This window comes from Nannospalax galili, unplaced genomic scaffold, assembly GCF_000622305.1.
Source record: "Nannospalax galili isolate Female #2095 unplaced genomic scaffold, S.galili_v1.0 scaffold146, whole genome shotgun sequence".
NCBI classification, from domain to species: Eukaryota; Metazoa; Chordata; class Mammalia; order Rodentia; family Spalacidae; genus Nannospalax; species Nannospalax galili.
In genome coordinates this window covers 10,064,388-10,081,736 of record NW_008357929.1, presented here as the reverse complement: position 1 = coordinate 10,081,736, position 17,349 = coordinate 10,064,388, and the positions used below count along the sequence as shown (strand labels likewise).

General features: G+C 40.1%; 1 protein-coding gene across 1 annotated transcript in view; it reads right to left on the bottom strand.

Moving 5' to 3' along the window:
* Nucleotides 1-17,349, bottom strand: part of Rabep1 (rabaptin, RAB GTPase binding effector protein 1) — a 63,288-nt gene that overhangs the window by 15,865 nt on the left and 30,074 nt on the right. The window contains exons 7-12 of the mRNA XM_008855946.3: nt 16,504-16,635; nt 13,356-13,823; nt 11,946-12,050; nt 9,539-9,655; nt 4,977-5,075; nt 1,693-1,833 (exon numbers count right to left, since the gene is read on the bottom strand). Coding sequence (XP_008854168.1) covers nt 1,693-1,833; nt 4,977-5,075; nt 9,539-9,655; nt 11,946-12,050; nt 13,356-13,823; nt 16,504-16,635 — 1,062 coding nt within the window. The remainder of the gene's footprint in view (nt 1-1,692; nt 1,834-4,976; nt 5,076-9,538; nt 9,656-11,945; nt 12,051-13,355; nt 13,824-16,503; nt 16,636-17,349) is intronic.

The window sequence follows — 17,349 nt, the reverse complement described above, 5'->3', positions numbered from 1 at the left end:
TAACTTTCACTACAAGCACAGTAAGTAAAATAAAATATTCTTCTTTGATCTTCTCATCTCACAGCCTGCTCTTACTGTTTCTTTTGGTTTAATTCTTACTGACCCTGAATGCCGATTCAGGTCAATCCATAGATGACTTTTGTATTTACATTTTCTTCCTAATCGATCTCTATAACTTCAGGACTTGAAATGTTCCGTATCAGGTTCCAAATTATATTCTTATCTCCTCTCCTGACTTTTGCTGAAATTCATATGTGTAAACACAACTGTCAATTGTAATATACGTTTCCACAAAAGAAGCATTATCCAATCCTAAATGCCAATAAACCCCTCACTGAGACACTGAGACGTGCTTGGAAGAGGAGTCAGAATTTTAAACTCATAGGAGATGAAAGCAGAAGGAGACTAGATGGGAAGAGGAAGGGATCATTGGGTGAGAGGAAAAGGTCATGAGGGTTGAATGTGAAAAAATACATTATACACATGCATGAAAATATGATGAAATTCATTATTTTGTGTAATTAATAATATGTTGATTCAAGAAAAAAAAATGATCTAATAGTTCTACAACATAATACCAAATTGACAGCATTCTCATAGGTTGCAGCAACTCTATATTAGGTCTATATTCAAGAGAAATGGAAACATGCCTGCTCCAGATCTTGTACATGGATATTCATGCCGTAGTTATAACAGCTCCAAAGTGGACATAGCTCAGATGTTCATCAACAGATGAATAAACAAAATATTCATATAGTGGAGTATATTATTCAACCACAAAAAGTAACTAAGGGCTGATATTTGCCACAACATGGATAAATCTTTTTTTTTTTTTTTTTGCTCTTTTTGAGACAGGGTCTCCCTGTAGACCCAGCTGGCCTAGCACTCACTTTGTAGACCAAGCTGGCCTCAAACTCAGAGATCTGCCTGCCTCTGCCTCCAAAGTGTTGGGATTAAAGGCATGCACCACCACGCCCAGCTAACATGGATAAATCTTAAAAGCATGCTAAGTAATGAGGCCAAGGCAGATTTTTTAAAAGACTATGAGTCTATTCATATTAAATTCCAAAATAAGGAAATATTTATAGACAGAGACAGACCAGCAGTTCATTAGATTGGGAGGGAAGAGAACAGGAACAATAGCTAAAGGGTAAGAGGTTTATTTTTGAGGTGATGAAAATGTTTAAAATTGTGGTAGCACACAGCCAGAATCTCAGCCCTGGGGAGGCATGCCTGCACTACATACTCAGACCTTATTTCAAAGTCAAAAACAAAAACAAGTTTTTATATCTGTTAACAGTGGCTGCATTTACCTGTGACTACACTAAAAAGCTGAATTATACCTTTAAAGGTTGAATTGTGGGGCTGGAGAGATGGTTCAGCGGTTAAGAGCACTAGCTATTCTTTCGGAAGACCTGGCCTTGAATCCCAGCACCCACATGGTGGCTAACAAGTCCATAACTCCAGTTCCAGGGGATCTGAGGTCCTCTTCTGTCCTCCTCAGGCACTGCACAACATGGGTGCTCTTACACACATGCAGACATAACATTCATACACATAAAAATAAATTTTTGAAAAAGGTTGAAATTATTTGATATATGAATTTGATTTTAATAATTTTTTTTCAAGGAACTTACAACCATTTCAAAAAATATACTTGTTTCTATTTTTGACAATGTGGCAATACATTACCTCCACAGTGTCAGGGAGAATGAAGTCTTCTGCCTGCTGCAGGGACATGTGCAGGCTGTGCTTTCCTTGCAGGCTGTCATTGTCCTTTTGGAGCCTCACCAGCTCTTCTGAAACCTGCTCTCGTGACTGCATCAACACTGACTGAAATAGAAACAGATGCTGATCACAGCCTGGAAGGTAAATCCAGTCTGCTAATAACCACACCAGAGAAAAATCAAGGCCAAACAATGATGTTTAAGGATAGAAGGGTACATAATAAAATTGTGCAAGACTTTTTTTTTGGGGGGGGGGTCTTTTTGAGACAGGGTCTCCCTGTAGCCCCAGCTGTCCTGGAACTCACTATGTAGACCAGGCTGGCCTTGAACTCACAAGAGATCTGCCTGCCTCTGCCTCCCGAGTGCTGGGATTAAAGGCGTGCACCACCACACCCGGCAAGACTCTTTTTTTTTTAAAAAAAAAGCTCAGAACTTTTTTTCCACATTTATATTGTAGACACTTGTGTGCCACAGTGTGTGTGGAGACTAGAGACTAGAAAACAACTATGTAGAGTCTATTTTCTCCTTTTACGATGGTTCCAGGTTTCACTCAGGTTGTCAGACTTGGAAGCAAGCACCTTCAACCACTGAGCCATCTCACTGTTCCACCCACCTGCCATTTTTATTTTCAGTCTCTCTCTCTCTCTCTGTGTATATATACAGTCAGCAAGAAGCCAGGCAACAAGGCAAGCACATGAGCTCATTTCTACTATTTCTATCAATAGTTCAAAAATAACCATTGTTTCCTCTACCAATAGTTCAGAAATAACCACTGTTTTTCCTGCCTCCCAGAGCACAACAGGACCAGAATCTTTTGCTCAGTGGAAATGGCTGACATAAATAAGGCCTTTATCAAATAGAACATGTATCCCACAGAAGACTAGAAAGGCAGTATCTCTACCTCCCATTATACACAATAAAAAAAAAAAAAAAAAAAAAAAAAAACTAAAGAATTTTGAAACAAGTAATTTTTTTAGAGAAAAACTTTTTGTTGTTGTTGTTGTTGTTGTTTCTGAGACAGGGTCTCTCTATAGCCACAGTTGGCCTGGAACTCACTACGTAGACCTGGCCTCTATTTCACAGAAATCTGCCTGCCTCTGCCTCCGAGTGCTGGGATCAAAGATGTGTGCTACCACTCCCAGCAAAGTGGTTAAATTTTAAGGTCATAAAAAGAATAGTGATACCATGTAAAACATCTTTATTCTTAGGAGATTTATGCTGAAATATTTAGGAGTGCCATAATGTCTACATCTTAATTCCAAATAGTTCATCACAAACCAAACATACGGTATCTGTACAATAGTCCTACATGTACACAGTCAGAGATGCAAAGAGCAGACAGATACTAGAGTACTAATGTAGCAAAGTGTTAGCAACTGGTGAATTGGAGACTTTTTTGTTATAGTTGCTTTGTTTTTTGTTTGTTTTGAGACAAGGTCTGTGTAGCCCCAGATGGCCTGGAACTTGCTATACAGACCAGGCAGGCCTCAATCACAGAGATCCACTTGCTTCTGCCTCCCGAGTACTGAAGTTAACTGCATGCACCACCACACCTGGTGAGTTATTTTTTATTTTATTTACTATTATTGTGTGTACATGATGTATGAAAGTGCAGGTGTCCATGAACCATGGACATGTGGCGATCAGAGGACAACTTTTGGGAGTTGGTTCTCTCCTTCCACCATGGGTTCCAGGGATCTAATACAAAACATTAGGTTTGCACTTTTACCTGCTGAGCTATCTCACTGGCCCTGAAGTGACAGTTTTTTAAGAGTTGATTCCATAAACTCAGAGAATGTGAACTTCAAAATACAAAGGCGGAAACAGTAAGATTCCAATCCCTAAATCTGCAGGGACTTAAGACACTGAGTTTCTCTTTCTCAGCATAAGAACCATTCATTTTGAGAAAATGGCCAAAATGAAATGTTCAAAGGATGCCAGCCTAAATTCCAATAATTCTCCATTGTCACCTAATCTACATTCATTTTTAATGGAATCGACTTGCACAGTGTCTGCAGAGGCAGATGGGCTTTAACAAGATGGCTGGGCATGGTGGTGCACACCTTTAGTCCCAGCATTCAGGAGGCAGAGGCAGGTGGACCTTTGTGAATTTGAAGCCAGCCTGGTCTACATAGCAAGTTCCAGGTCAGCCAAGGCTCATAGTAAGACCCTGTCTCAATCTACCCCACCCCACCCCAAAAAAAAGATGAGGGAAAAAGATACAGAGGACAACTCCATGAAACTTTGAGAGAATGTAACAATTATTTTCACTACCTATGGAAACAATGAGAACTTCCCAGACAATAATTAGGATCTGAGGGTTCCCACAGACCAAGTGCAGAATTTAGGAACTCAACCACCATTTTGATTTTTAAAAGCTTCTCACAGTCATTCCAGAAGGAACAATTCTACCAGAATTGACTCAAGCCAAAGTTCCAACTTTGAGATGAATGAGGAACAAGGCAAACACAGTCAGACTGGTAAGAAAGGAGAATCGAGCTTCAGAAGGACTCCATAAAGGCTCTTAGCAGCTGCTGCTCATCAAGCTCTGCCCAGCCCTCAGTTTATGGCCCTCTGGAAGGTCCTCAGATCAACAGTTAGAACACATCTTTAAAAAAAGTTTTTTAAATTTCTTTCTTTGTATTTTATGCATATGAGTGTTTTGCCTACATGTATGGAAATGCACCTGTGTTGTACAATGCCCGAGGAGGCCAGAAGAATGTGTCAGATCCCTGGAACTGGAGTTATGGATAGTTGTTAGTTGCCATGTGGGTGCTGGGAATCGAACCCGGGTCCTCTGCAAGAGCAGTCAGTACTCTTAACCACGGAGCCATCTCTCCAACCCCTAGAATACATCTTTTATTTTTAATAAATCCTGGAAAATTAACTACATTATTCTAAGTAAATAAGCTGCCCAGGAAAAGCACAATGACCATTTGAAATCCATCTGAGTTACAGATGTCAATTCTTTTAAGCCTGTATTTTGAACTGAAAACTAAATATTGGTCTATCATAGTTTACTCTGTTTAGGTTTCCCAAGGGAAAAAAAATAAAGATGAGAAGATGAGGAAGTCTGCTTAAAAAGGAAATGATCTCTTTACACTACCTTACCTATCAATAATATGCTTTACAGTATTTAACAGTAACCACACTGCACAGGGTAAGAAAGTTGTATTAAAAATGATTTCAAGGTAAAACAATCAGAAATAAATAAAACACCCATAACAGTTATTTAAAATGTTGACTTACCATCTGTTCCTGAACATCCCTCTGTGCTTGGGAAAAGCTCTGTTGTAACTCTTTAAGTAAGTCCTCAGATGCTTGAGCTCTTAAAACAAGTGCAGAGATCTTAACAGAAAATGCATACATGAAAAGATACAGTTACTAAATTAGTTTTATCTGAAGCTACCCCTGCATCCCTTTAAGCCCATCCCTCACAGTTTATGTTGTCCACAGGAATGACTCATCTCTCATTCAACCAATGTGTGTATGTGCTGTATTTCAAGCCTTCCAGGTACTGAAGGGTATCTACCAAAGCCCAAGCTGTATGCTACCATACATCAACAAACAGCAGCAATTGGTCTCTAGAATGATGAGAACCCACAGTCTAGTTACAGATGTTTTAAAAAAAATTTTTTTTTCTTTACATAAAGTTTTTTGCCTGCATGTATATAAGCAACGCTCCTTAAAATCCAGAAGAGGGCACTGGATCCCCTGGAACTGTAGTTATAAATCGTTGTTAGCTACCATGTGAGTGCTGGGAACCAAACCTGGGTCTTTAGGAAGAACAGCAAGTGCTCTTAACCATCAAGCCATCTGTCCAACCCCACAGTTAATATTTTTAAGGAGTTAAAAAAAAAATCAATTAAAAACTGGAAGCCTGGGACTGGCAAGATGGATTAGCAGGTAAAGGTACTTGCTGCCAAGCCTGAAAACCTGAGTTTGATTCCTAGGACCCAAATAGTTAAAGAAAGACTCAATGTGATCTCCACATGTGTGCTGTGGCCAATACATGCACAGATATCATTCATAAATAAATAAATAAACAAACAAACAACCTTTTTAATATGGAAGTCAAGAAGTCAGGAAGGGAAGTCATGGAGAGAGGTAGGGATGGGGAGGAGGAAGAAAAGGGGGAAGGCGGGAGGGAGGGGGGGAGGTAGAGAAAGAGGAGGGAGAGAGAAAGCACATCTTTAAAGGATAAATGAATCCTTTGTGAGCTAACTATATAATCTTCTAAGGTAGATAACTGACGGGTGATACATACGCTATTAACATCACTAAACTCTCAACTCTTGAATTAGTTTTACTATTTCCAGGAAGAGTATTATTTGAAAATTGATGACTCACACACAAAAATTATAAATAGAAGTAATTTTGTCTAGAGATTTCAAAAACGATTATCAGAATCTTACCTCTAGTCATGACAGATTAGGCAATGTGAATCAAACTACTGAGAAGTAGAAAAGCTGTATAAACACATAAAATATAGGACTGGGGCTAAGAGAGAACATCAGTCCATGGTCCAAACCCAGCTTCAAGGCCTAAAAACTACATCAATGACCAGCACAGCAAATGACATTGGTGCAGAAGTGACACTTTTTTCTTGGGGGTAATCAACAGCTACCTAATTGAATTTAAAGCCCACTCAATGGGAGGAAACTCATGTGTGGCAGTGTAAACAGAGCCAATTATACATAGCTGGAGAGATCATAGATCTTAGAAAAAACTCCAAGGTTGTCACATCCCTAGACAAATGTAATTTCTTACTATGTGCAAAATATGGATCCTTACATCTACAGACAAGTATCCCAGTCACCACCCATCAATGAAGCTTCTTTTTCAAGAGACAGAGATAATCACAGAGTTCCACAATTGGTCACACATAGAAATTATCTGTGAATTGCCCAAGCCTAAATGGCACATCTAGGGTGCAACTTCTGCACCTAAGGCTCACGGAACATAGAACAAGGGATAAAGGAAACACTAATGCATCTTTCAATCTCATCAATGAAGCTCCTTCATGCAACAGAGGGCCAGGAATACAAAGGTCGCAAATAGTCAAAATGTTGAGAATAGGAGTCTTCAGAGTGTGGGTCCTTGGACCAGACTCCTATTAAAAAAAAAAAAAAATCCACTCACCCAGGGTTCAGGGATAATTTTGGAAGAGGGCAGAAAGATTACAAGAGCCAGGGAGGAGGTGCATGGCCATATGGAAATAGTCCTACAGGCTCCTGGGACCCTTCTCATATGAACCTATAGCAATGGTGTCAGCATACACAAGACCCATGCAGACAAAAACCCAGCACAGAACTGTGAAAATGAACAGCAGGCCCCAATCGTAGTAGAATTATTGGCAGCTGATTACTGCTAGGTGAGAAAGAGCTGATCTTCTTAAGAGGGAGGGACTCTAGATAAGCTGACTAGATCCCAGTGGATGAACTTGAACTGAGAGACATCTGGGGACACTAACTTTACATGATAGGCCTTAAAATAAATGACAGAATGTATGAACTCCAGTTGGGGGGGCTATGGGGGGTGCCAAAGGGGAAGGGGTTCTAAAGGTGATTCCCTGTATGAAATACACAAAAGTTCAATAAAAAATTATCTATCTATCTATCTATCTAGCTAGCTAGCTAGCTATCTACCTATCTATCATCTATCTGTCTATCTGTCTATCTATATGGGGCTGGAGAGATGGCTCAGTGGTTAAAAGCACTTGCTATTCTTGCAGAAGGCCCGGGCTTAGTTCCCAGCACCCACATGGTAGGCTCACAACTGTCTACAACTCCAGTTCCAAGGGATGCAATGCCCTCTTCTGGCCTCCACAGATACTACACACATGTGGTATACATACATACATGCAGGCAAACGATCATACATGTAAAATAAACTAAATCTTTTAAAATGATAGGTAGACAGATAAAATCGTTTTTTGAAGGCACTGGATAACTAACAAAGAGAATGGGGCAGAGTGTCTGAAATGCTTCTCTAGAAGTATGTGCCAATTCCAAAAAGAATAGCTGTGGCACAGAGCAGAGCATCTGAGAGCACTTAACCCTCAATTTGCTACCCTTAAGAGTGACTAAAGAGTCTCGGATACACCAAGCAAACAACCTGATAAACTGGGTACACAAGTACCATATCACTGGGGAAGGGAACACGTTCAAATAATCCAACCTTCATAACTTTACATATCTGAATTCCTGTAAGTGCATTAAGAAGATCCAGGATTGTGAGCACCATAAGGAATATGGCTTCATCTTGGGCTTTTATATTAGTTCAGCCATTTTTTTTTTTTTTTGAGACAGGAAATCATATACCCAGGATGGCCTTGAAAGGCCCCTATGTAGCCAAGGATGAAGGATGCCATTTCTCCAGCCCATTGTCTTATTGGTTTTTTTTTTTTTTTTTAAAAACCCTATTTCCTTGTATAATTGTTTATAAGTGCTGTATATTGTTTTTAAAAATAACTGAACTGGCCAGGCGTGGTGGCGCACACCTTTAATCCCAGCAGAGGCAAGCAGAGGCAGAGGCAAGCAGATCTCTGTGAGTTCAAGGCCAGCCTGGTCTACATAGTGAGTTCCAGGACAGCTGGGACTACAGGGAGACCCTGTCTCAAAAAAAAAAACCAAAAAAAAAAAAAAAAAAAAAAAAAACCCTGAACTGGCGCTGGAGAGATGGCTCAGTGGTTAAGAGCACTGGCTGCTCTTGCAGAGGACCTGGGTTCAATTCCCAGCATCCACATGGCAGCTAACAACCATCCATAACTTCAGTTCAAAAGGAATTTGATACCCTCTTCTGACCTCTGTGGGCATTTCACAACATAGGTCCACTTATATACATGTAGGGAACACACATACACATTAAAAAAAATAAAGTAAAATATTTTTAAAAACTGAACTGGATTTAGCGATGTAGTTCAACTGGTAGAGTACTTGCCTAGCATGCATGAAGCATTTGATTTATTCCCCAGTACCACATAAGCCAGGTTTGGTGGTATATGTCTGTAATTCCAGGACTTGGGAGTTTGAGGCAGGAGGATAAAAAGTTCAAGGGCTGCATGCCAGGAACAGGCTTCTTCTAAGCCAGATAATAAAGGAGTAATATCACAGACATGGGAGTTAGAAAAAGTGCCCCTAATTCTATATATCAGGCAGAACAAGTTCCAAGCTCATTCCTGAGCTCCATACACATCCCATAGAGTGTAACAAATGCCCTGATAGCTGAGCCTGCACTGGGACTACTACTCAAAGAGGGTAAAGGGCAGGAGGGCCATGAACATGATCAGACTGACTGCCTCCTAAGACAAGGCAAATCAAAGCAAAAATCACCAACACTGAGAAGCTCAGTGTTTAAGAAAACTTGCCATTCTCCCAGAGGACTTGGCATCAGCTCCCAGCACCCACATGGTAGCTAACAACCGTCCATAACTCCAGTTCCAGGGGATCTGGACACCCTTTTCTGGCCTCTGTGGGGCACTGCATGCACATGGTGTACTTACAAACATGTAGACAAAACACTCATAAAATACACATAAAATTAAAAAGTAGTAAATAAACTATTTTTTTAAAAAAGAGGAAAGAAAAATCAGGGCCCTCAGATACTCATTCAATTCGTGAGCTGATTATTTTGAAAGAAAAAGCCCTATACAACAGATACCATAGAAAAATCAGTAAGCACTTTTTGTCTCAGAGAAAATAAAACTGCCACATTTTCAGAGCAAAAAAAATAACTGTACTTTTAAACTTTTAAATGTAATGTGAACAGCTCAGATCCCTCCTACACCCCATTCTAAAGCCCTCACTTACCTGGTGGCTTGAGTCTTCAGTGCTCTGCTTAATGAAATCTTCCAGCTCCTGTTTATCCCGCATTGTCTTCTCTAGCTGGTCATTAGCTTGCCTTAGCATTACTTGAAGTTTCTTCACCTATGTAATTTAAAAAGTCAACTGGATTATTTTGTAAATTTATTTTTTTTTAAAGTGGGGGAGGCTGGAGAGATGGCTCAGTGGTTAACAACTAACAACTGTCCATAACTCCAGTCCCAGGGGATCCGATGGCCTCTTCTGTCCTCTGTGGGCATCACATGACACGGGTACACTTGCCTACACAGAGGCAATATACGCATACACATAAAATAAAAATAATAAATAAAATATTAGAAAAAAAATAAACAAAAACCAACTCCAGACAGAATCTTTCTCCTTTTTTCTGAGAAACATCATAGACTTGTCAATTCAGAAAGAAATGGATAACCTCAAGAACTGAGCCATGCTTTACAGTTAGCAAGTAAGTGTTTCACATACATGGCCTCATTTGAAAACTACTTGTCTGATGGGCCCTCTAGGTTCCAGTACTGGCCTCCCTTGTCTACTCTATCCCTTTCCTCTGATTTGCAATTCACATGAACACCCTACATTTTATGAAAGTGAATTACAACCATTCCCCCACTTAAAAGTCCTAGTCCTAATGTGGCTAGGCATGATGGGGCACACCTTTAATCCCAGCACTTAGGAGGCAGAGGCAGGTAGAGCTCTGTGAGATCTAGGCCAGCCTGATCTACATAGCAAGCTCCAGGTCGGCTGGGACCACAAGGAGACCCTGTCTCAAAAAAGACCAGGAAAAAAAAAAGGCCCTAATGCCACCAAAGCTGCTCGTGCTGGGGTCAAACTTAAACCACTTTATCACCTCTCCTCTCTGATCTCAGCCTGACCTTTCTAGGCAGTTTCTTCTCACAGCACATACCAGTCACCTGAACTATTCATGTATCCCAGAACGTAACATTCTTTCATGACTTTGTACATTGTCCTCTCCTTGAACACACTTTTTCCTTCCCTGCTTCTCCTAATTTTTAAGAAATATTTCATTTATTATTATTTAATTTTATGTGCATGAGTGTATTGCCTGAATGTAAGTGCACCCATGTCATGTAGTACCTGTGGAGGTCAGAAGAGGGCATCAGATCCCCAGGAACTGGAGTTACAGTCGTGAACTGCCACGTGAGCAGTGGGAACAGAACCTTGGTCCTTCTCAAGAGCAGTCAGTGCTCTTAACTGTTGAGCCATCTCTCCAGTCCCGCTTCTCCTAATTTAAACCCAGGTTCTAAAGCAAACACAAGTGTTGCCTTTTCTGATGTTCTGGTCTGCAATGCTGAAACCTGTATCTGCACTGCCAGGATTCAGAAGAATGTCAGGCAGAGGAGAGCCATCAATATAAAATCTACAGAAATAAAGAATCCAAGACAGCACTTTCCCAGGTCACACTATCCAATGTCAATTATGTTAGTTTTGTAAATAGCTTTTGAAATTCACCTCTAAACTAGCAACAAAGAAGAATACAGATGGGGGAGCTCAATGCCACTGACACTTGAAAATACTAGAGCATCATTCTAACCTGCTTAAAGTTCTTTTGATGCCAAAGACAATAAATAATGTCCTCAACAACCAAAGAACAGTTAAGAAATACAAGAAAAACATCTTTTCCTTACATACGCTTTCTCAAGCCTACTCTGGCTGAATTCCACATCATTATCTGACTGCCATCAATGTACCCATTATTCAGCTCTGCATTTGAAAAATAACTTAAACTTGTCAATGTTCATATTCCAAATATGCCTAAATTCTATGATCCTATAAATTACCATTAATTCAACAAATTTATGACAAGTAGGCAGTAAGCAATTAACAGCCCAAATTCTGATTAATATGGGATTAAGTTAAGCTTTTATTGTGTCAAACCGTCATGGTAATTCTCACCTCCCCAATCTCCATATCATGCAGACCTTGGTGTGGATGAGACAGGGCCGACATCAAGTTTAGGTGTTTGGGCTCCAAGTAGATGGGGTGCAAGGAGAGATGAGGTGGTGCTCCTCTAAGGGCTAAGCTGACTGGTATGGTGTTAGCATGCTAACGAATCACAGACACTCAGAGTCCTACTGGGCTCTCACTGGAAATCACCTGTCATTGTACATGCCAGATTATTTCATAATTTAACAGGATCGATACACTTCAGAAAACAAATTGGGGGGGGGAAGAGGATTCTGGGCCAGGTATGATGGTACACACCTTTAATCCCAGCACTGGGGAGGCAGAGGCAGGTGGATCTCTGAATTTAAAGCCAGCCTGGTCTACAGAGCAAGTTCCAGGTCAGCTGGGGCTACATAGTGAAACCCTAACCCCCCCCCAAAAAAGACAATTCTGGGTCTCCAATGAAACTCACCTGGTCTCTTGTTTCAGCCTCCTGAATCTGAATTCCTTGCAACTGTTTTTCATAATTGGAACACATATCACAACGTCTACCAAGTTTATTTCCAGCATTATGGACCTGAAGGGCACCAAAATTGCCTCTTATCAAGCAGAACAAAATAATTCTAAATCATATACTTGAGGAACAAATGCACATTCTTAACACTGTTACTCAATGCACAAAATAAATTTCTTCAGAGTTTTTTTTTTTTTAAAGTTAGACTATAGGGTCAGATTCTAAAAGTTCATAACCTCTCACACAAGTATAACCAGAAAATAAGGGACAGAACTTATCACCAAAGGCCACAAAACACTACATTCGAGGTAAACTCAAAGCAAGCAAAAGGTACTCTACTGTGCACTTGTAGTTTAAATCAACACTACCTAACCAACGGAAAAGAAGAAAACAAAGAACAGTGCCGATCCCCACCTCCAATCACACACTGGGTATGAAACTACTAAGTAGCACTTTCTATGTTTTGCCTGACACCAGGGAGAAGCATCCATTTCAGATTGAAAAGGTTGTTCCGTTTATTCCTCAAGTGTTTCTGTAAAGAGAAGTAGCCCTGAGTGGGGAAAACACTGGAAGTCAGGAAACCTAGATTCTGACCCAGGTTTTATACTGAGTTAAGGGAACATTTAACAAGGCTTGAGTTACTTCATCCATAAATTGGGGACAATCGTGGCCTGACTGCTTCATTATAATCATAAAGCTCAAAGAGATGAGGTATGTGAAAGGGCTCTGAAATCCGTAAAGCAGTATGCAAATACATATTTAAGTTCTTATCTCCTAATCATCTGAGTCTGAAAATACTCAGAGGAAAATTGCCCTCATTAAGACTGCTTCTTTTCTCTCCCCTATTTTCCACCCCCTACTTAAAACCACTCTCGGCATCAGCTGCTAGTTTACATTTGCATTTCAAAACTAAAGGAAAAATGAGTAAGTGAATCATGGCATATATTCAGACTTTCATAAACTGCAAAACAAATCCAGGCCATTCTTAACTGTGACGCTTGTCAACACCACTGGTCTGCCAGATCCTTTCTCTGTGACTGTCACATGGAAGAGGCAAAGCAGACTATGACAAGGCTGGATCTGTGTTTATAATACGTACTTGCTGGCAGCATGAGCCTACACTGACTCCAGGAACTATCTACTGAAGGATGAACACCAGAGTTACCCACTGTCCTTCCGAGTGAGAGGAGCACAGGCTACGGTGGCACACACCTATAATCCCAGCACTGGAGAGGTGCAGAAAATCAAAGGTCATCCTTGGAGTTCAAGGTCATCTTCATTATATAGCGAGTTGGAGGCCAGCTTGGGCTACATGAAACCCTGTCACAAAACAAGAGAGTAAAACGAGCAAAGGTCAAAATAACTTACCTCTTTCTGCAGGAGATTCCATTCTGTCTCACTGACTAGGCGGTAACCACTGGGGGACACATACGCACTCTCCATGCCCTGGGTGACACTGGAGAGGAGAGATGCCGTCTCTTCTTGTTCTGGTGTCATTGCCTTAATTGCTCTTTCCTGATCTTTGGTTAACATAAACCCTGTTGGCATCTGCAGTGACCCAAGAGATACAGTATCAAAGTTCTCAGACACAGAATCTGCTCCAACCAGTGGCCCAAAATCCGACTCATCCAAGTTTCCAGCAGATTTTGCTTTGTAGTTATAGCCTAAAGCTTTGGATTGCAATGAGCTCGAGGTTCCCAAGCTATCTGTAGACTGAGCTCTCCTGAGTCCATCTTTAAACACGTCATTGTCCGATTTACTGAATGGATCTCCAGATAGTAACAGCATGTCTGCATCTAAGGAATGGACTGATCCATGGGTGCTATCTAAATGTTCCTGAAATGGGAAAACATGTATTTCCAAGTTAGATAATTCTCTGAATCCTAAAGGGAAAAACTACCATAATTACATGTATTTTATTACACATTATACATGATAATTTGCTGCCTTCATATAATTATTGAATAACCACTTATCAAATGTCTTCTGTATGTTGGGCACTACTGAGGGTGCAGGTTAGACATGTGAACAAGATACAACTTCTTGATTCTGAACACAAAGCAATTACAGTCAACACCAAAACTGCAAAATACCAGGTCTGTAAGTCTAAAACACAGACGTGTGTATTTAGCAACTACTGAGGATTGAACATAGAACTTCATGCATGTTGGTCAACCACTCTGTCACTGAGTTACATCCCCCAGGGGTAAGTTTAAAATAGATTTTTAAAGTTGGGAAGTAATACACATAATACCAGATATCTCTGTTAAAAAACAGAATTAAAAATAAGAGAAACATAGGGCTGGAGAGATGGCTCAGCAGTTAGGATACTGGCTGCTCTTGCAGAGGACCTGGGTTTGGTTCCCAGCACCCACATGGCAGCTAATAACCATCTGTAACTCCAGTTCTATGAGATCCAACTCCCTCTTCTGACCTTTACAGGCATCGCATGACACGGATGCACTTATATACATACATACATGTAATACACTCATACACATAAAAAATAAAGTTTTTTTTTTAAGTAGGAGAAATATTTCATTGTAAGTCACAAATTCTCCTTTCCTGTTTTCCTGACTTCCAAGCATTCCTGGATGACTGCATTACCCAAATGTCATATAATATTTGGCTGAACCCCAATATCGAGACATTCTCCTGGGAGTTTAACTATTAAAAAATGCAGAGCCAAATCAGGTCAAGCAGTCCTTAGTGTGTACTCCAAAACAAAGAATGTACAAAAACAACGACATCATACTTTTCAGTATCTACCAAGATTTTTAAAACTTTTCTAATGTCAGGCTATCGACAAACATGAAAATATAAGCCACTGGGGAACTATATTACATGTAGCTCAGAGTAAACCTACAAACTAAACAGAAATATGATGCCTGTGAAAGTAAAGAATATGCCTTTATTCAACTTCACTGCAACTTTTTCACCAGCTGGGAAAGGAGGTGGCAGTTACAAAAGTGAGAATGATTTCCCCCTTTGTTCAATGCTGGAGATCAAACATGGGGCCTTAATACACGATAAGCAAGCACTCTACCACTGAGCTATACAGTCCTTCTGATATGGATTTCTAAGCAGCAGAGTTGATATGAATAAGACTGAATAGCATGGACAGTAAGCAGACAAGTCTGAGTAGTGAGCTGAGAATAAAGGATAAAGCTAGAAGGGCTATTCAACTGGGAAAACCCTTGTAGATCAAGCAGGATACCTTAACTTTTATCCTGATGACACTAGGTATAAAACTGTTTCCTTCACTGAAGAGGAGGTGTCAGCATGAGCTTTGAAGATGAATAGAAGGATTTTAATACTCAGATGACAGAATCAACATGTGAAATGGAGAGTGTGGCACAAGACAATGACTAAAGTGGTTATTATGCAAAGTCTTCTGAGGACTGGAGAGATGGCTCAGTGGTTAAGAGCACTTACTGCTCCAGAAGACCCAGGTTCAGGTCCCAGCATCTAACATGGTGACAAATAACTATTAACTCCCCAACTCCCCAAGCAAACAATTGAGTTTTTTTCCCAAAACTATAACCCTCTTATAAATGGCTTCAACAGTCCGAGTAAGGAATTTCTACTTAATGATGTAGGTTATGGGAGTCAGTGGTGGTTTGAGTATAAGAGCAGTCCAACTGCAACCACACTTAAAAAAAGTGAATTTAACAATAATGTTGAGGATCCAATGGCATATGAAGAGTTTGAAGGCAGAAAACTTAATGAAGAGGTCCTCACCACACTGTAGGTGTGAGATGGACAGACCACAGGACAACACCTTACATACTGTACCCCTGGATCCCTCTACTCTACACCTTCCCAACAACTGTACTGTTTGTCTAAGCCTCAAGATAATCTGCCAAGCTTTACCCTCTTTTCTCAAAGCTTAAGACCTAAAATGGGACCTGAGCAGGCAGGATGCTCCTGTAATCAATCCCAGGACTTAGGAGGCTGAGGCAGAAGTGATCTTAAGGTCAGTATGGGCTCCAGAGCAAGACCTATTCTAAAAAACTCTAAGCATTTAGCAATATTTATAACTCACATTATAATTCAGATACCAGGGAAGCCCATGCCCACACCTGAGTGTCTTATCATTCCCCAAGCACCTCTCTATTAATCTCTGTGCTTAAGTCTAGGATAAAAATCTCTTTAATTAAACCTCCAACTCTGCTTCAAAACAAAAACGCATCATTTAAAGACTTATTCTAATGCTTGAAACTTTGGAAATACTGGTAAAAGGAACATCTAGTTATTTCAGATGGTGAATAAAAAAGTTCAATACACTTCAAATAGTGCTATAATGCTAGAAAAATCAGCTGAAAATACTGCCATTTTATCTAATTTTCAGCTAGTCACTTTCCTCATAAACAAGGTCACTGATGTATAAACTAAAAATGGCAATGTGTATGTAATTTTTTTTGAGGCACCTTAAAGTCTTGAGCTCCAGAAAGCCTCCCACTTCAACATCCTCCACCCACCATATATAATAATTTAAATTACAGATTCATTATACCTCTTCATTTGATAACTGGGCTGAAGATTCTTCTTGAGCTAAAGCACACACTACTGGTATTTTTACTTCTTCTTCAGTATCTGTTTTTTTATGATCTTTTCCCTTATTAAGCCTTTGTTGTTCATCATCCTCCTAAAAGGAAGAAAAAAACATTTTATTAATTACTTGGGTAATCTATACTTAAAAGTCATACCGGCCGAGCATGATGGCACACAGCTTTAATCCCAGCACTAGGGAGGCAGAGGCAGGCTGATTTCTGTGAGTTCAAGGCCAGCCTGGTCTACATAGTGAGTTCCAGGCCAGCTGGGGCTACTGGGAGACCCTGTCTCAAAAAGACCAAAAAAAAGAAAAAAAAAAAAAAGGTCATACAGTTCTTTTACCAATGGAAACAAGTAAGAGCAGAGACCTCTATGATAGCATAAAACTGGACACAAGCTTATTTGTTTTGTAATCACATACAGGGAGCCCCTGGTCATGACAAACCATTGTAATATTATAAGCACAAAGTAAGACTATCAGCAAGTAACTTTAAAGAAAGCATACTGTATGAATGAATGTAAGGCAAAACAAAACACTCTACTCCAAGTAATTGAAAAAGGAAAACTACAAAGAATAATCCCATCTTACTATGGAAAATGGGAAGTTATTCTGACATTACACATCCATTTAAAACAAGTACATATGCTGGTACATGGCTATAATCCTAGGACCAGAAGGCTGAGGTAGGAGAACCACAAGTTCAAGGCTACATAATAAGAACCTGTCTAATAAAATCTAAAGGAGAAAAGAGAGAAGGGAGGAGGGGAGGAAAAGGGAGGGAAAGAGGAAAACATAGGATAGGTGAGA